At 48.9% G+C, this 20,909-nt stretch overlaps 1 protein-coding gene across 1 annotated transcript in view; it reads left to right on the top strand.

Moving 5' to 3' along the window:
* LOC142587677 (sodium/potassium/calcium exchanger 4-like) overlaps positions 1 to 20,909 on the top strand; it is a 78,856-nt gene that overhangs the window by 19,268 nt on the left and 38,679 nt on the right. Inside the window, exons 2-3 of the mRNA XM_075698844.1 lie at positions 14,355 to 15,467; positions 20,254 to 20,405. Coding sequence (XP_075554959.1) covers positions 14,355 to 15,467; positions 20,254 to 20,405 — 1,265 coding nt within the window. The remainder of the gene's footprint in view (positions 1 to 14,354; positions 15,468 to 20,253; positions 20,406 to 20,909) is intronic.

The following is a 20,909-nucleotide window of genomic DNA, read 5'->3' as shown; positions in this document are numbered from 1 at the left end:
CACTATTGGTAAGTATTCGATTCGTATTTGAAACGGTTGATATTCGCCCGTCTCTAAATATAAGGTTTGCTACATAATATACAAGTGAGCTTCACTGTACAGAACCGCGTTTCATAATGACACGCATTTATTTTTCAGCCTATATAGACGCACAAAAGCCAAGAGATATCGCTCCGACTGGCGTCAAGCGCTCGTAATGAACGTAAAACTTTAATTGGCTACACGCCTGGAACATGGCTCGCTCCACGAAAGATAGGGCCCCTGGAAAGGGAGCCTCGCCCGATGGGAGGACGCGGTGTCCAGACCCCACCACGCAGTCAGCTTTAGAGCCGGGCCCGCTGCCATCTGAGAACTTGAATCGATTCCGGTGAGTCCGTCGTGCTGGCTCAAGCACGGCGCCCTCGAGGGATCGCAGCGAAGGAACCACAGCGGACAGCGAATATAATCCGAGCCAATCCGAACGGCGCGTGTGCCCAGCTCGTATGCGTACTCGGATGCGAAGCTGTGCCCACTTAATCGGACAGAACGGCCCGGCAATTATAGAGAGTTTGAGCTCGTGTCAGTACGTTTATTATCATTCACGGAGTAACGAAATACCGGAGACGGCGGCGATACAGTGGCGCCAGATTGAGAAGTATACGCAGCACCATTTTGCGCCTCTCAAAGCGCGCGGACAAGGAAAAAAAAAAAGAACTCCTTCGAAACATTGCCGCACGTCCGTGGTACGATGACGCCAAGAAAAGAACTAAATGAGTCTACTCAGTGCCAGATCTTCGTTGCATTGTCCTCGGGTGTTTCCCGGGCTCCATTTGGATCAAAGAAGGCTAACAAAGTTTCTTAGCGCCCAGCAGAAGAACACGGCGCTCTCAAAGTAACCCTGTCATCCCACTTTCAAGCGGAACAAAAACCAGGCGTCACGAAAAAGAGGGAAGCCGGCACGAACAGCTTGGCGCAGCGACGGACAACGCCGCGGGCAAGGGAAGAAATGGGGGATAACGAACTTTTAAAAGCTCCCGTTTTACGACATAACGACGCGGCAGAGCGACTGCGAGGAGTCGATCAACCTAGATCAACCCGAAAACCGGCGCCCTCTGGCTTCTTTCCGAGGAGCTTCTGAGTATTAAAACCAGCCCCATACCCCTTTCGCCAGCGAGACAGAGCGGGCAAGATGACACGGCAATCTAAATCTCATCTACGACGGCAGCCCACGGCGGAGACAAAGCGGATAGCTATTACAGGCTCGTGAAGCCTGTTTACGTCAGCCACTCAGTCTCATATAGCTAACGTGTGTAGTAGAACACATGTGCATGCACGTAGGTCGACGATGCTCGCAGAAATCGATGGCTTGCAACGCTGAAGGAACAAAGCTACATACGCTGAAAACAACAACAACAAAAAAACCGCACAGCAGTGTTTCGTTTCTGCACAGTTTGTCGTTGCTCCGTCGGCGATGCGAGTCAATGACGCGTCACCGACGAGCCTGAAATCCCCACGTTCTTGGCACAAGAGCACGAGACTATCGTACATATAGACGTGAACGTCTGGCCAGTTTACTTTTGTCCGTCTAGCGTAGCAAACTCGGAGAAGCAAGAGACATTGTGCAGACGTGGCCAGCTTACCAGCGCGACGAGAGCGTTAGAACCAAACCCCCATTTCGCTATAAAAAGGACTTATCCCTGGCTTTATGAATCGCTTTGTGTTCGTCGCCGCTCGTCGGGAGCCAGCTCGGTCGACAGAACATTCGAACTGAAAATGAAAAAAAAAAAGCAGAAGAAAGTGACCGCAGCTTTTCTTTCCTTTTTTAGAAACACCGCAATGTCCCTGTAGCACTGACGCGAATTCCCCAAGAAAGAAATAAACGACGAAAAAACAAAAGGAAAACGATCGGGAGGAGGATAGAGTTTGAAGTAGCGGGCTAGAAGGACAACGAAAACAGTAGCAGAGTGGGGACAGATTGAAGACGGCCTTATACGCCCGATATTGCATTCCTTGAACGCCGCCGGGCTGTCTTGAGAGTCCTAGCTGCTGCCGCCGCGTCTCCTTTATGTCCTCTTTAACACGAACGTATTACTACGCGCCTAGCTGGCTCAAGCGAAATAGTGTCTCCCTCGTGCCTATTAAGTATACCCCAGGAAACCCTTAAGCCGTGAAGAAAATTAAGTTTAAAGAGAAATATGTCAACACGAAATTACTTTCGGCGAAAGAGAGAGAGAGAGACAGATCGAGAGTGGGATTTACTATGATGAAAAAGAACTTACAGAGGCCGGCTTCAACTACTGGGTTGCAACTCAGCGTCCTCGTAGAAGGAACGAAAGGAGAAGGTCAAGATGAAAAAAGTAGATGCGCATGAAATAAAAAATCTAAAAAACAATTATTACAGTTCCAGTTCGCTTTCTCTCGAAAAAGCCACAATGGCAACACAAGCAGAGGGGTATGTTCGCCATGGATGCAGACTTGCAGAACGTGTTCGCGGTTGTTGAGTGGTGCCAAAGATGCAGAACATGTCTTGAATTTGTATTGAAATGCGATTAGGTACGTCCTTGAACAGTGTTCGCGTTTCGCGAGGATAACAGCCCTTGGGCTAACAGCTCTTGGGCTAACAGCTCTTGGGCCAGTGGTAAATGAAGTGAATATTGTCACTTGGTCGTGACGTCAAACACAGTAGCAATACTGTGAAGGACAAAAGTAACTTTTATTGGGCGAACCTGTGCCCACAAAAACAGGCTACACTTATAGCACAACGATAGCGGCGAACACGGTCGGCGATCGTCGAAAATCTGATCAGCGGGTCAAGCGCGCCAGCTTTTTTACAGCAGTCGTCGAATGTTCCACACTAATCGTTGGGACCCGCATGCCTTCCACAAAGTTCTACAACATTCGAGTCACGCGATGAAATCAGATAACACAAGGTTCGGCGACAACAGACAGCGGATAGAAGCATCGACAACTTTCCAGAAACTTCGGATACATGCAGACGCGTCCCGCGCTGTGCGATAACATTTGTTAGGCGTCGAAACGTGGTCGCCCTTTAAATATAAGTACACGTGTCAATATCTTCATTTGTCGCTAACCATTGCTCCTAATGCCTTCAAAGGGAAGTTAGCCTTAATGAATACAATAGGACTAACTTCACTTTGGGCACTTTACTAAGAGCCGACAGAAACGAACGAATATTAAAACATTCGATTGAGGGTGGCTACAGACTGCTCAGAAAGTTAGTATTACTACTACTACTGCTACTACTACTACTACTACTAGTAGTAGTAGTAGTAGTAGTAGTAGTAGTAGTAGTAGTAGTAGTAGTAGTAGTAGTAGTAGTAGTAGTAGTAGTAAAAACGCCTTTATTGAGATGACAGAATGTCTACCAAACTGGCATTTCCAAATTCCCTGAGTGACAAAGAACTCTGTTTTATGTCAAAGCAGACTGAGATCATGCCGCCCGATGCTGTCACTCTCTAGTAAGCATGTTAAAAAAAAAAGAAACGATTTAATCCAGTTTAAATAGTGAAGAGTAGCGTTTATTTTATCCAAAACAAAACAGAAGGGAGGCGTTAGTAAAATGCACAGAGAATAAAATATCTTCGGAAAAAGAAAAAGAAACGGTAGAGCCCATAGCGAATCGAGTCAAACATTTTCAAATACAAATAAAAAGAGATGCATACAGAAGGAAATATTTTCGCGCATGACCTATTTCTATCAGCTGATAGCAAGCTCATAGGTATGAGGCCCGAACTTTGTCCCAAGTGAGATTCTCTCTCAGCAGCTGGAAAGTCGACCTCAACTGTCCAGACATACTACTCCCAGCTCGCGCACAACGCCTCAGTGTTGCGCTTCACTGCTTTAATGAGTTTTCATGCATTTCGACGTCAGATAACCCCCCCTTTTTTTTTGTTTACCTCGAGCTCCTTCAAAGAAGTAGCGGCACACTTCCTTTCCCGTCCATTCCTCAATGCGTCGGTCCTTTCTGTTATCGTCCTCATTCCGCCGAGCGTTCGCCCCATGGACCATTTGAAGCATCCTCTTGGTCAGTTGTACAGTCAACGTCCGATTCTTCCGACTACATAGGGGCCGCGAGAACGTCTGAAAAATATGAATGCATGTCTTTACTGTCCTTAAAGGGTCAAATCGATAGTAGGCATATCGGTGCTCGTATCGAGACATGAGACGGCGGGCACACGCTTGTATAATTGAGGAATACATACGGTGTCCCGTGAGAATTGCCCCTTTCCACGCTTTTTAAGCGTCGCCGCAATACTTCGCGTATGCTTCACCGCGTAACATTAGTGCATCGAGGCTAAGCTGCCTTTCGGAAACCGGCATTATGCAACGCGCCGTGCTTTCCGAGCTTCGAAACCAATCCCGAGGATTACGAAGGCGAAGTCGGTGCCATTGCTGACATCGGCGAATTCTTTCCATGAAAACCGAACGGAACCGAAACGAACGAACGGCAAGGAGCTTAATAACGAACGGCGAAGCACCGGCCTAGCGTTTGCCGCGGTAGTGGCTACGGCTGCCAGCGGATCTGCGTGCGGGGGCACCGGCTCAATGCGGCGAAGTAATCAAAACGACGGCAGTGGTGGCTTTGATTAATGCCGTTTCGGTCCTGCGGCCACGGCAAAAAGTCCGTAAAATTGGACGGCGACGGGTTCTTGCGTCCGAAATTTCAGACGTTCTTACACGTTGACTCCATGGGGTACGTGGTGGTGCCACGAAGCCGCCCGAATTATCGGGCATGTCCCAAAAATCGGGCGTCCTGAAAATCGGTCGTTGACTGTACACTGGCAACTCCTCCAGCCGACGACACGGCATCAAAGACGATTCGTTGCGATTCCTCTCTGTTACTCGAGCCGGCGCATTAGTGCGACTTTCGTTCCCTTTCAATAATATTATAGCGTTTTCCCTGATAGGAGCAAAAATTCCTCGAGTTTTCCCTGAGTATTTCCCAAACTATGCAAAATTCCTAGAAATTCCCGGTTTTCCCGGTTGGTAGACATCCTGTTTTTGAGTTCTTGCTCCGTGATTTTCTTTTTTTTTTTTGCTGAAAGAAAGAAAATAAAAGAAAGCGAAATGTCACTAACAACGTTGCAGTGACCGCGACCACGTTGTCCAGACGAAGCGGGCGTCGTGTCTTGCGCAGTGGCGCCGGTTTCCGAGCGGATGTCGCGGACGATCGACTTAGCGAAGAAAACGCGACAACAGAAGAAAGCGAACGTCCCACTTAAAGAACGAGGCTCCGCCGGATGATGACGTCGTATGTGGGGACGATGGCCCGCTGCTTCGCTGCGTGGAGCTCAGTCGAGCGTCTGATGTACGCCCTGAAATCGTCGGGCCACAGCCAACGTTCAGAGCCAACGTAATATATATATATATATATATATATATATATATATATATATATATATATATATATATATATATATATATATATATATATATATATATAACGTAAGCGAAGGCCGGCGGTGGAGCAATTTGCGCAATCACTTTCCTATCCAGAAACTGCCCGGTGGATCAACGATGATCTACGCCGTCGCTGTCGTCAGAGGGGGGCGAAGCTCGAATCTTCGCCGGCCGGGCCGCGTGATCGGAACTGGCAGGCCAACGACCGAGAAGATGTACATCTCGGTGCGCACTTCGCTGCGCGCTTGATTCCTGAACCACCCTAGCCTCGTTATATATATATATATATATATATATATATATATATATATATATATATATATATATATATATATATATATATATATTGCGAAAGATAACGGGCCACAATAAGAAACAAAACCTAACGGAAAACCTTCGAAGACAGCGAAGCTGCTGCACACAGAAGTTCTCGCGCCCTTTGGCAGCCATGTAGCGGTAAGGTTCACCGCTGCCCGTATTGCACTCGAGAATTTGCAAGTGTTTCACTATACCCCGCGCAATGCATTCACTGTGCCCGAGTTGCCCCCCCCCCTTTTTTTTTTAAAAAGGCAATGCCTTTCTCGGGGCGAGTCACCTCTATGTCGTTGCGTATCGCGGTATATACGCGTGCTTCTAGGCTCTGCGGTGCAGTCTAAACATGTGGACCGATCTCGAAGATGGTGCAGTAAAGAGAAAGAAAGAAAGAAAGAAAGAAAGAAAGAAAGAAAGAAAGAAAGAAAGAAAGAAAGAAAGAAAGAAAGAAAGAAAGAAAGAAATGAATTAAGTAGTCCGACGCTCCTCCTTCCTAGCGACGAGTAACGCGATACAGAGTGCCGTGCGCAGTTACTCCGCATTCTCGCTCCCGACTCGCTCAGGAAGACGTTGTATTTGGTCGACGTCAACGACGAGCAACTCTTTGTTTATTATTATTATTATTTATTTATTCAGGCTATTCACTGCATCCGAGCTAGGCGTTTCTGTATACGTGGACCGATGTAGTATAGGCTTCTGCAGTCTGAACATGTATATATATGCTCAACTCAATATCGATCACATCGCCACATCTTGCCACGTACCGCACGAAAACCGTTGCAGGACTTTCCCTGCACAACTTCGCTGCCGAAACAAACAAAATTTTAAAAAAGCGTAACGCTCTTCGCTAAACATATGACACACAAGGTGGCTTCGGACAAGCGGCGCCATGAACAACGCAGTGCGAAAGAATTAAGCGACGTTTTCTAATCGCGAGCGACATTATTCCTTCCGCGACCGTGACATACAAGAGAAAGAAAGAAAGAAAGAAAGTCGAACAACGAGCTCACTTTCATAATAGAATCGCGTCTTACACAGAATGTCAAAAGGAAGGGGCGGCGCAATTAAGGAAGGTACAAAAAGCGCGAATAAATAAATAAACAAATAAATAAATAAATAAATAAATAAAACCACTCGTGCACTTAGATTTAGGTGCACGTCAAACAACCGCAGGTGCTAGGAATTCTACGGCGTGCCTCATGGTCAGATTGATTTTTTTTTTTTGCACGTAGAACTGCGAAATTATATGCACATACATTCCTCAAATAAAGCGCAGCGCTAGACATCTATGAACGTGCACCAAGCTAGTCCCCTATCTCGCACCGCTGAACTCAATTTCAGGCATCATTGCGCTGTCTTCATCGGCGATTGAGCCGGAGGGTATAAGACACACCACAGTGTTCCAGACTACGAAATGAAAAATATGTTCAAAAAGTGAATGCCACTAACATTCTTTTCACACGCTCGATGTGGACATTCGAGCACTTGCAGATCGCGCTACTCTAGTCATCTTCTGCGAAACTGTGCCGACCCAACACACCCTCGTAGTTCATGTCCCCGATAAGGGAAAACAATAAAGTACACACACTATTCCCGAGCGTCCCTATAATGCATGTTCCCTATACATACGGCCTCACAAAGCGTAACAGCTCGCCTGCCATCTGGGCGCCATCTACTAGCCTCTGCTCGTTCAACCTCCCCTCGCCCCCCCCCCCCCCCCGCGAACACCGTTACCCCCAACACCTTCTCTCCGTAGGTTCCTCTGTTTGCTCTTTCTTTTCAACCTCTGTCAATTCTTATCTCTGATGACCTTTTATCCGTCGCTCGCTTTTCCGTCTCTGCGATGACGCTGCGATAGCGGACATCACACCACCGCCCGTGCTCAAACAACACGACCCTACCACCGCTCGCCGCCGCTTTCCCTCCCGGCTCAACTGCGCAAGGAGAAGCATCCTTTACAGGCACACGAGCGCAGTTCGCTTTTTGCCAGCCCCTCCACCGGCCTTTTCTTTCTTGCCTTCTTTCTTTTTTTCTCGCAATCTGAAAGAAAAGAGTAACACCCGCCGTTCAGCCCCGAACTCGATCAATGTCCCCGTTCATTATTATTATTCTTTCGGCGCGCGCGCTTTCTGCTCCCCTTTCGCATTCAGTCTCTTTCCTTTCTTTCTTTCTTTTCTTTTCCGCGACTGCGCACGAACTCTCGTCACTTTTTGCCTCGCTCCTTTTTCTCGTCATCTGAGTTTCGCTTCGGATCTCCTCCCTACTCCCCGCGCGTAAAAAGTCTTTCATCCCTGTCGCGCCACACCACGCCGTACTCGCACGAACACTGCAGCAAGCTCCCTCAGCCACCGCTTTCCATACTTCCCTTCGTCCCCCCCCCCCAACCCTCACCCTCCTCCTCTCCCAGACTGCGGCTGACTTGCACCTTCTCTCGGTGGCCCTTTAGCATTGCGTTTCGGGGCTCAATTTAGCGGCTATTACCCGGCAACCCGACAGGGGCTGCTGCGGCGGCTGCGTCGGGCAGGGATGGCGATAACGCGCAGTAAATCAATCCCCCCCTCCACCACGCTCTTCCCCTTAACTTCCATTTTCTTCCTTCCACGCGTTTGTCAGTCTGTTCCAACCTCTATCTGCAAGCGTGCAAGCGGTGACGACAATGGTGACACCTAGCGGCAGTCCCCCGAGTCTCGGGTCAAGCGCGCGCGCGCGTGTGTGTGTCTGTGTATGTGCGTGTGCGAACATGCGTGCAGGTGCGTGTTGTGCGTGCTGTTGACACGACCGTCCTCACGTCTGTCGTTACTCGCTTCGGCCATCCGCTCTGCACACAGCAGAGCGCCGGTCGTTCTTCCTCCGCTGACCCCAATATCTCCCCGTGTGACCGCAGGACGAAAGATTTATTTACCCTCTAAGCGAACCTAACCTCACGTTCTATACGTTATCACGTTTTCGTTTTCTTTCGCGACCCATCTCAGCCCTCCTTCCTCCCCTTTTCTGGCTCTCTTTCTTCACACTCGGCGCCGCTGGAATCGGCGATGCGAAGCGATCGTCTGCTTCTTCGGTCCCGAACGTGTCGTCTGCGATTCACGCGTCGTCTGCTGTGCCGCGATAGACAGCCGCCATAGCAGAAGCTTGGCCAACCGCTAAGCGCGCGTCGCGAACGAGTCGGCGCCGCTAAGAAAACTTGCCGTGTATATATATATATATATATATATATATATATATATATGTGTGTGTGTGTGTGTGTGTGTGTGTGTGTGTGTGTGTGTGTGTGTGTGTGTGTGTGTGTGTGTGTGTGTGTGTGTGTGTGTGTTCACACGCTTATATCGGCGAGAAGCAATTTATTAGACAAGAACTGTTCTATCCGATAACTTTTTAATCTTTGAATTCGTATTCTTTAGATTGAGGTTAGAGCGGTCACAGTTCAGCTAGCTTACGTTACAAACACTTCGTTATGTCCAGTAACTCGGCATGTCAGTGTTCGTTATATCGATGTTCAAGCGGTCAGTAGACGTAAGGGTGCCGTCCTTTGCATAGCGTTCTTCAGAGCGACGGATTCGTTGACCCTCCGTTCTCCCCCCCCCCTCCAAAAAAACAACAACAGTTTTCAACGGTACCTTACCTTCCTCTCTGCGGTTTATTATCAGCAAAGTGTGATCACCTGATTTTCGTGAGAACGAGGGTGTAAGTGCGCATGCCGCAAACGCGAGGTCACGTAAACAAATCGTACACAAGTTACTGAGCACGAACACAGCCAGTTTCTCAACAACAGCTAGCGTCCCCGTCTCCCGTATGAGCATATCACAATCAATCTATGAATAAGTACAACGGATTTCCTTACGTGTTGCCATACTACTAAATTCTTCACTTGCGCCCGCAAAGGCCCCATTTGAGAGGAAGTGGGGTCGCACCAAATTATCAGCACAGAAATGAACTCCACTCTACACCTTCCAAAATATAAAAAGAAAGAGACCAGGTGGGGATAATTGAAATAGTAAGAGAATAAATTAGAACACACAAAATGAAAATAGCAGAACATTAGTTCAGCTGATTGTGTCTCCAGAGTGCGGACGCTAATGAATAACCATAAAATCAAACCTCCGCTCACTAAGCATACGCCGTGAGCAGTGGTTATACAACGCAGCAGCAAACCATTCCACCGCCGACGAGAGTGCAATTTCCCAATCGCCGAAATATCTTGAGCGACAACCGTACGTATCGAGAAGGTCATACCAGTCTGCCGTATCGTATAGCTCCGGAGCGCTAAACGGAAAATGCAATTCCAGAAATAGCTGGCCGGATAGGAGCACGTTGGTACTATCTCCGTTATATATGCTACGTCTGCCGGCGCTGGCGCTAGAACCTGATCCTGTTCACTTCTTCATCACAGCCTCCACCCCACCTATGTCTACTCTCGTCCGTGAGAAAGATATAATTCGGGGTTACTGCGCTTCCCGCTGCCTTCAATCTGGCGGAGAGCTTCACGGTAACGATACAATCGGTGGTTTAGCAACGAGAAGACATCGGTAGGTTACATAACGACCATGTCGTATCTGCGCGCCCACTGCGCCGTCTGCTTGCAGAACCGTTCTCGTTTTCCTAACCGCTGTCGTCTGCTTGGGAAAAAAAAAAAAAACATTCTCATCTGCTACACCAAAAGATTTTTTTTTAGAGAGCTTCCCGCATATATAACGGGGATACGAATGCGCAAGCTCAGTCCGCAACCGTATAATAAAAGATTCCTTCTCCGTTTATTTAAATGGCGGTTGCGCCATTATACCTGACGGCAGCTGCCGTCTTTCTGTGTTGCTCGTGAGTCGCACGAAGAACGTCTCACCTAACAAACGACAGCAGCTCTGCATGTTGGGGGGGGGGGGGGCACTCGGGCGCTGAAACGAGAGATCTGTGCGTCTTTTTGCATGCACGGGTGGATAAAGCGTGCACTATAGCAATCGTAACACGGACTGCACCCCCCCCCCCCTTTTTTAATGCTCGCTATACAAGAAGTGGCAGCAGCAAAACGAATAAGGGCAAGTTATCCAGGAATGTCGTCTGGCCGAGAGGCTGAAACAAAGGGGATACATCTTTTTTTTCTTTAGCAGAAGGCGTTACCACGAAATGCGTGCATCGGCGAATTCGCGGTGTACGCTCAGAGAAGCTCGTCGTTGGTTGGCGTAAAGAAGTCGCATGTTTTGCAAGGCGAGCCAGAGCGTAGATAAGACGAATACAGTCGGCGAAAGAAAACAAAAGAAAAAAGGAAAACGATACGACACTCTAAGAAAAGTTTACACCCTTTGGGGTGCATATCTGCCACACAACAATAATGGTCATCTGCCTTGCTTGCGTTTCTTTTCTTGAAAACGCCGCACCCGCTACTTTCCTGTAGGGAATGCTATGCCATACGGATAATGCGCATGCCGTTCGTTACTGGGAAGTATACCGGGCTCGCAGCGTTAAAGAAAGGAAATGCGGACAAGACAGATGACGTTTACTGTTGTGCGGCAAGATACAAGTCAAAGGGCGTAAACTTTTCTTAGAGTGGATCACTCCCGTGCGCGACTACGTGCAGAATCCGAATCCCGAATAAACCGCTGCGCTACGTGCGGTCTGTACGGATTCGTTGACGTGAACCTACTATATGCTAGCGGGTTAACTGATTCAGTAATCGACACGACAGCACGGCCCATGGCAGCGTCGTTAGTGACCGTTTCGGCGTCAGCGTGAGTCGATGGCGTAGTGACAACAAAGTCGCACGCGAGCTCCCTACTGCCCGTTTCGAGAACGAAATTTCACAGCACGACGCCAAAGTACTGTTTACGGGGGCAATCGTCGCGTCGTGTGGGCGACGGCGAAGAACCCGAGAGTGCCAGAAGTGTGAGCCACGAATAGAGAACGTGCGCCAAGAAAAACAAGCACGACACTCAAAGCGCTACGATACCGGAGACCATGCGTCTGTCCGCCACGTGTATACACGTATATCGCGCAACTGCATGTAGCCTCTCGCTTACACAATCGGGAACTTGGCGACAGCATTCGCGCCGCCGCGCGCATTTGCGATTTCTCGACACCGAATCCGCGACAACGTTCAAGCGTTTCCGCACACAGCAGGCGCGCCTCGCCGCCCATGGACAAATCGATAACAGCGACGATCCGGCGAAAAACAGCCATCGCCAGAGAGCAAAAGCAACCTACGCGTCTTAGTGTTCACGCAAACGTGTTTACGTAAACGGGCATGGAAAAACACACGCGAGGCCATCGAGCAACACGAGCTGAGGGGCTGCACATTCGACACGGGTTATACTTTCGGTGGCGCCGCTCCGAATGCATGCACGGAGAGCTTCCCTGCTATAAGCCACTGGCACGATGCCCGTTGCTTCGGCGAGGTGACTTCCCGGTACACTCGACACAGCGGAGGAGGAGGAGAGAACTTTATTGTGTGCCCTGCGAGTTGGTGGGGAGGGCCAAAGGCCCCGCCTAGTTGACGGCCAGGAGTTCGTGGGTCCTGGCGGCATCCTCGGCCCGCGCACAGCGCCGTAAAAAAAAATTTGAAGGTATATCTCCGAAGGCTACTCATCTAGCAGACAGGCTCAAAGAAGTAGCAGTCGTCCTTGGCCTAAAAATACACCCTTTTAATATGTGCGGGCCGGGTTTCGATGTAAAAGTGCAAACCCACTTTTAAGGCGAACCCGCTGTCCCGGTGCTTTCTATGGCAGGCAAGCGGGGTGCCGAGGAAGACGACTCGAGACGGTAAACGAACACACAACTGTAGCCGCTGTATATAGCGACGCGGACGACGACTTATATTTGGCAGCGGAGAAATTCCCCTCACATGTCGTGCCGGTGCACACAAACACGTTTTCCCCGGCAAACTGCCGCACACGACGTTATAGACGTACTGCACCACACTGCAGCGCGATTCCAAGCCGTCCTAAGATCGAACAACGTGAGGCTTATACGCCGAGTAGGAGAACTTCCCCGACGGCAGCCTTTGAACAACTATCGTCCGCTATTCAGACTAGGCAGACATCAGTTGAACAGACTACAGTATATATATAACTATCGCCTGCTAGGCCTCACGTGAGAGATCAAATATACCAAATATATCGCCATGTTACATCCTTTTCTTTAAGTACGCCCAATCACAAAAGACACACACACACACAAGAACCTGACTCAAAGTTTTCCTCTGTGTCGTTGATGGCGTTCGCTTCCCGAGCGGTATCAGCACAACGTAACGCAAAACGTAACACAAGACGGCCTTCCGGATATATATGTATATGTGCAGCCTCTTTCGCCCAGACACCGGCAAACCGGCGGCTACGCGCATGCGCAAGCGCATCTCCAATCACGGCGCGTATCCCGTAAATGAATCTAATTAAATATTGATCCTCGCATCGCGTACCTGAACACGCCGACCACAATTTGCTTGCGCAGCTTGACCCCACTTCGCGTCTTCTTAAATCAGCAAGCATGAGGGCGCGCGTGACTCGGGATTCTTATTACCGTGCACTGAGGAAGCCATGAATAAACAGCGCTTCCCCAGAAACTTTCGGCCCGCGTATTTGCCGGTGCTCGTATATTTTTCTTCGTACACCCGGACCATGCGCGCCGACCTGCAAGATTCGGTCGGCGCGCGGTTGGCGCTCTATCTCGTTTGTAAGCCTTTTCGTGCTGCGTACATATAAGTCGCTGGATTAAGGGTCCCGCCGAGTGGACTCAACCGCGAAGTCTGCGTTTTGAACGACTATACATACATGCGCGACGCAGGAGGACGATATAATGCTCGCAATTTTCTGCCCTAGCCTTCTTTTTATAATTATTATCATTTTTTTTACTTTTTCCCGGAGTGCTTGCGACTTTCGCAATGAAGGCACTGGCGAAACGAAAGTCAGAAAGGAGCGGTTTGCATCCCCGCCATCCTGGCTGCAGCGTCCTGTCGCAATACCGCTTTCTCTGTTTGCGTGGATATATTATGCTCTATAGGTACGCGTTTTCTTAAGGAGGCTGCTGCTCGCCAGACGTCGATCGATGCAACTGCAGACGGCACACTTCTGGCTCTCTTCTGGAAAGCAGAAGAGCCTCTCTTATAACTTCTCGTCTGTCGCTTTTCTTTTTTCCGTCTGCATCTCTTGGCGCATCCACAAAAAGCGGTATATGCCAGCGAACACAGATTTTGTACGATACGACGTTTTGTTGTTCGTCGTCGTCGCCTTCTTTTTTCTTATATTTTATCGTCGTGGAACAAGCCCTGCAAAGGTCGAAACCAAAACGCGAAATGTTTGCTGGAGAGAGTTAGTGAAAGCTGGAGAGAAGAAGGAACGAATCAGGAAGCAACGAATTTGCTGTGATCAAGACAAGTGAAAGGAGAAAACGAGAGCAAGAAAAAGAAAGAAATTGAGAATGAATGGGATTTCGGTCGTATAACTTAACAATACCAAGCCCGGTTCACCGTCATCCATTGTACGCGATAAAAGCATGAAGGGAGGGGGGGGGGGGTGGAGTGCTATAGACATCGCATAGCATGCACGCATCGTATACCATCGTGTAGAATGGATCTTAACGCTGATAAAACTCGTCTTTCTTCCTTCACCTGCACCTAGTTCTAACGCTCGCTTCTTCTGTACATTTCTTTCTCTCCAATGCAGTCACGCCTGAGACCAGCGGCTTTGCGACAGGCCGTCGTCTGCTCTCAACCGGGGCAGCGGCGGAAGCAGACGACGTTCCGGTCCCACCTTCACAGGAACCGGACGTCGCGCCGGCGCCCAAGAGACACGTAAACCCGCTTTCCAAACGAGCCTCGCACGCCGAAAGCTCCAGCGCTAACGGAGATAAAACACCAACGAGAGAAGGTGACGAACCGAAGCCCAAAACATCGGCTGGAGGCAATGGGGGCAAAGGAAAGTCAAGAGACAAAGACGGAGACGATGACGCAAGCAATGGCAAAGGAAAACAGACAAACTCGCAGCCCCAGGGCGAAGGAACAGCGACCAAGACGGGCGGACCGCAGGTAGAACCAGGAACGCCGGAAGGCACGGACAAAGGCGGCGAACAGGGACCGAAAAAGGAACAAGCCTCGGGAAAGCAGAGGACGCAGAAGGAGGGAGTTGATGAGGGAGCAGACGAAGAAAAGGCGAAAGGCGAGTCCAAGGAGCCGGGCCACGACAAGCCGAGAGCAGACGAAAAGCCGCCAGAAGGATCGGGCAAGAAGACTGGAGCAAAGCCACAGCAGGCTTCCAAGGGACAGCCGGCGAGCGTGGACAAAGAAAAGGACAAAGAGCCCGGGACCAAGCTGAAGCAAGACAATGAGCAAAAGCCAACAAAAGCAGACGGCAACAAGGAAAACGGGGACAAAGTAAAATCCAAAGAAGAATCGCCGCGGACGGGCCAAGAGTCGAAGTCGAAGGTAGATCAAGGATCGAAGACGGATACGCATCGAGAGACGAAGCCGAAATCGGTGAAAGAAACGGACAGCGCGAAGGCGGTATCAAAGACAAGCGACAAGTCCACGTCGGGAGAAGAAACCGATTCAAAGTCCAGAGGGGAACCGCAGCCGAAAGAGGGAGACAAACCTATCCAGGAAAACGAGAAACCCAGGGAAGGCGGCTCTGAAGGAGAGGAACCTAAACCTCCGGGAGAAGAAACCGCCCACAGCAGCAACGCTTCCAAGAACGCTACAAAGGCGGCCGAAGGCGAGGAAGACAGGCGGAAGAACAAAACAAAAGGCGAAGATGCGGAGGACGTATACTGCACTAGACCTGGTAAGTGTCGAGTGCCTCTCTGCATGCTGTTTTATGTACCGCCAGACAATTCAAAAGAATTAACTTTAACAATGTTGCCTACGGTTTTTGATTCGTCTTCACGTAAAAGGGGCTCGATTCGTGTCAGTATAGTACTCTCGGCCATTCTCGACATTGCTCTAATAAAGCCGCCGACTTCCTGGCTAGTTCTGCATTCAGCGGAACCATAATTTCGACCCATTTCCAGCCTTACCTCACTACAGGGACTTGAACGAGTGTTTCGTTAGAAATATCTTCTAAGTGAAAGACAAGAAACCCCTCTTTGCATCAAGTGACTACCCTGGATACCGAAATAGCGGCTGTTCCGCTATTTCTCAGCATCGCCGCACTTAAACGTAAAAATTGAAACAGCTGCGCGGGCTCACACCTTTGCGATACGGGCGGTGTTGTGTAGTCTCTAGACCACATTCGGGAGCTTAAAGTTTTGCCCATATCCGAAGATAGGGCACGCAAACCATCGGGTGTACAAAAGGACGCAAGAGAATTACACAGAAGCGCAAGCAAAGCGTGGTGCTTTGGGCAGCACCTGCAGCCAATGACAAACAGCACTGCCGCTTACGAAAGAAAAACCTTCGCGAATTTGGCAGCAGATTTGCTTTTTTATAATGTCTGACAGCTAGGTTGCACATTCTCTTTTGCCTTTCGTTACATCGTCATGAATATAAAGGCGGTTTCGTTTTTCTTTTTCTTTTGTGATGGATATAATTTTGTTGAAAGCCCTAACCGCTGTATCTGTATTGTCTGTACTGCTAGCCGTGTTAGCCAGGCTATACTACAGCACCTTTGTCGACGTAAATCGCGACATGGTAGGACTAAAAAAAAAAGTTACTGGACATTGTTGCACGCGCATACTAGCTGCGACACCTATGGCACTGACGGGGTCAGATGTCGCCAAACAACGCCCCCCCCTCCCCTCCCCCAAGTTCCCGACTTCTTCCGTTCGACAGTTGGCAACCCTGATACAGCATCTACGCCAAGTCGTTCAGGAATAGCAAGAGAAAAATCCGCGTAGCTTTTATTTTTCATAAACTGTTTTTTTCTTACAGTCGAATCAATCCTTGTTGGTTTCCGTTTGGAGCTTTGTCCTTCTGAGAACTAGGTGGTGGTTTATGCCTACCAGGACGGCCGCATCCCGCAAAGGGGCCGGAATGAAAAAAAAAAATGAAAGCTTTCGTAGTCACGGAAAAAAAAGTGTTTACGTTAACTATATGGCAGGTCCCGATTGCGATTAACCCCCGTCCTCATAAAGCAGCAACGTGTGTCTGCAAATACAAACAAAACAAATTTCATCGGGCCTCGGTCCCACTAGCTCACTCAATACAAGTATATATGCCAACATTTGTACAGCTACAACTACATGCTTTTACCATTTATGTGTCTCCACTCCCCCTCGGCTCTTTATTTATATGCGCCCTTCTAACGATGTTTATTTACCTTTGTTTCAGCCTATCCCCGATAAATCCTCATGCATTCATTTTTCCTGTTGCCCTTTACTTTTTCTCTCGTTCTGTGCGATTCCTTTTTTTTTTTTTCTTTTCGTGCTTGCACATTTTTCCCGTTGCCATCCTCCGACCGATACCTGGCCTAAGCGTGTCATAGCGCGCTTGCGTCATTGTCCAGGACAAACAAGAGCAAAACACGTCTTCAATGCAGGCGCGGATAAAAAGTAAAAGTAAAAAAAAACAGTGCAATGCAAACAAGGTGAGATCGAGTAACGCTTTCTTTTTCTTTTCACGGGGCGCAAGTTTCATCACCTAGCAGCGATATATCATCGGCGCACACGAAAGGGGGGAAAATAATAGAAAAAGAACATACAAAGTGGAGCTGGCCATTGTGTCGTTGCCTGGCACGGTAACGGAGTACGTAATAGTTGCTCGATGCCGTGCAGGAAAAAAAAAACAGCTCAACTTTTTTTTTATTTTTTCTTCTACGGCGCCAAGTGTCAGGCCATTAGAGCGGCAAGTTTCTGGTCAGCGGGAAGCGGCAGGCACAAACGCCTCAGAACGCGTTGCCCTTAGCTCGAGAATTTCGTCACGTGGTTGCAGGGTAGCGGTAACTTCCCGGCGCGGTATTTGCGCGTTGCGGTGAAGCGAGACGTGCAACCGCACTCACAATCGAGCACTGTCGAGCCTGCAGTGGAAAACTGAAAGTGCCTCTGGCCACGCTGGAAGGTGGGAATGTCCCGCGCATATAAAGCTCGGGAATCGATTGCACATACAGGGTGGCCCACATAACTTTAGCCAAATCTCAAAAGATACGCAAATGACACGTAGCTCGACAGAACCAAGGTAACTTCCTTAACTTTCTTAACAAAACGTCGTTTATGCATTCAAGCACAAAAGTGCCTGGAACGCCAATGCATTTATCCGCAAATTTCGGGAATCAATGCCTCGAAACTGGTGGCATCACGAAAATTCGTTCTAAGAGGATCCGCTTAGCGAACCCCACGGCTAGAATTCGTAAACTGCAATAGGGGCCATAAGTTAATTAGTTCGAAACTTAATTAGTGATTTTTGTTAATTAGGCGATTATGAATTTTTTTGATCCACGTAGTGTCCACCGCTTCGAGTAGACCAGCTCATGAACTAGAATTGCGGGGTCAGCCACAGGCAACCTTTAAGAATTTTTGAAAGTGTTCGCTGAAACATCCCTGTATACGAACCCTTTTAACGGCAGTGTGACAGCAGTGTATTTGCACATCCCCAGGAAACCCACGCTTGCGCCTTTCTTAATTTATTTTATTTTGTGGCGCCCAAGTTTGCCGAGAAAGATAGAGTGCTTCTGACCAACTTTGACCACAGGCTTCGTTGAAACATGCACCTGAGTGCACACGTGCGAGCGTTTTGTTGCGTCCCGCCGCCGCAAGAATGCAGCAGCCACGACTGAGACGCGAACTTTCGACCTAGCCGACGTGTGCACTATAGAGTGGCGTGGCGGAATGAATTCACCCACTGCGGGTTTGTACACCCGCTTCGCGAAACGCGGTACAATCCCGTGTCGACCAGTGGAGAAATGACGTCAACACAGCCGAACATTTAGTATGCGCAGCCACTTTAGAAATCGATTTTTTTTCCCCCGAGGATTTCATCAGCAAAGAGGATGTTACTTGCACGTAGACAACTGCAGGAATGATAGATCGTTTCTCTGGCTCGAACGAGATTATGCTAACGAGCAAATGTTACGCCAAAAAAAAATATGCCTGGCATGTCACGATGCCTTGTCAAAGGAATTCACAGCACTGCGGAACACGGGTCATACGAATCGAAAGTTGGACAGTGAAATGCATTTAGCGTTGACGGGAGGACGCTTGTACACCTCGGCCTCGGTCGCTCAATAGGGTCATGAAAGAGGCGGGGTGGGGTGAGGGAGGGGCAGAATGTGGCTGTTCGAGTTACACCGTAATTGACAATTTTATTCTCTCGCTATGCACAGAAACACGGGAACAGGAGAACGCGGACAAACGATTGGTGATATGTTTTCGCAAGCCATTTCGAGGGCTGTTCAATAAGTCGCGCCCGTTTCGTATAAGCGGGCGAGGCCATACGAAGCTACGCATGTTTCATCCTTTAGATATAAAGCGGTTCAAAGTTGTAGTACGTCAGCGCGGCTGAAAAAGAAAGCCCGCCAAGTTTCAGCTGCAATCGATTACGCCCAGCTAAACACGGGTCTGTGAATCGAAAGCAAGTCAGTGCAAGATGTACTGGGCAAACGCGACATTTCCGCTCGCAGTCTTCCTCGACTCAAATAAGAGCGCGCTCCCTGCCGACGATGTCTGCTGTCATCCACTTCAAAACGGGGCGACGATAAATGTAGTCATCTAACATGCTTGAGCTGATCACGTTTCGCTACATCTATTGTAGCCTACAACATTTTGCTTATCTCCTCTCGATCTTCTCTTTCTCCGTTAAAACCTCTATCTCTGTAATGTACAGCTATCTCGGCTCTGTCGATATCCTTGCCCATCTTTTCGTCCACCAATACTCTCAACGTATCTTGCTTATCTAGACCGCGCGCCGACCAGTCAACGCTCCGACCCGCTATGAATACCAGCGCTTCGGGAAGGTGGACGTTCCCGTCGGCTATCGCTGTATAGGAGCCCTCTAGTCGGAGGTGGCGCCCTTTAGCGGCCCCCAAGTGAAACTTCTGAGGGACCGCTTGAGTTGGCGCATCGCGGTCAGAATGCTGCGAGGCAATCCCGCGTTTACGGGTTCGTTGGTGCGTCGAGCGGACGATTGAATTCGACGGTCCCGCTGCCAGCGATCCCCGCGGGTCATAGGAACAATTTTTTTTTCGCCCAACTTCAAAGCCACGTTGTCATAACGGCGCGAAGACAACAGACAATGAAGTAAAGGAAAGCACAGATGGGAGAATGACTTTCCGTTTATTTTTTTTTTTATTATTAATGAAATGTAGACTGGCATTCGGTTCCTACTTGTGGAATTAACTTATATACATTCTTCGGCTTCTCTTTGAAAAATGAGTATAAAGCTTCATTACGGCAAATCTAACCCCCGTCATAATTAATTTCATTTCAATTTAAAGAGAAAGGACACAAGTTACTTTCTCAAGCTCTTTTATTTGTTTCGCGTTGCCTTCACATCGGTGCAACTCGGCGACCGCATCACCGGATCGTGACACCCACGTACAGATATAAGCTCTGCCGCGCAGTATACCGATTCACAAAAAGTCCTCGGATGCGGCAAAAAAAACTTGCTCGAGCAAACAACTCGCGCATTCCCATTCGCAGCGTACCACGAGTTCCCGCCGGACCTGTTCTCGCACGATGCCCGCGCCAAGGGCGGCGTGATCGTCCACATCCTGGTCGTGCTCTACATGTTCTACGCGCTGGCCGTGGTCTGCGACGACTACTTCATCGCTTCCCTCGAGGAGTGCTGCGCCGTGAGTGTTGAACACCGCGAGAGCATCTCTGCACAAAAGCGCTCGGGCGCCTGTTTCTTTTGTACCTACACCGGCCACTACATACAATAAGTCGACACTTGTGCCGCACGTTCTCCTATAGAGCATACACCGTTTTCTTCCAAGGAAAAAAAAAGATGTGCGAAGAATTTTTGTAGTGGCCTGTGCCGCAAGCACAAATCTAGTCGTCTGGATTGCTCCAAGAGGCGGACGTTACTTGCACCGGACAACAAAACGCGTACTTGACCAATTAACCCTTTACAGATGAGGCGTATAAATACAAACAAAGAAAATTGCTGGCTTTCTATCTAGCTGTGTAAAGCACACTGAGAATAAGCATATTCAACTAAAAGAAAGATAGGTTTTGCAGAAACTTCTTTTAGCGATAGGGAGAAAATTCCAGGCACAAAACTGGAAGCAGGCTTCGCCCCAAGCCACATATGGTTTCGTTCGGAATTTGTACGGACAGCTCTAATCATGTACGAA

Source organism: Dermacentor variabilis, chromosome 7 (genome assembly GCF_050947875.1).
Source record: "Dermacentor variabilis isolate Ectoservices chromosome 7, ASM5094787v1, whole genome shotgun sequence".
Taxonomy (NCBI): Eukaryota; Metazoa; Arthropoda; class Arachnida; order Ixodida; family Ixodidae; genus Dermacentor; species Dermacentor variabilis.
The sequence above is the reverse complement of the archived record's forward strand: the minus strand, read 5'-3'. Positions and strand labels throughout refer to the sequence as shown.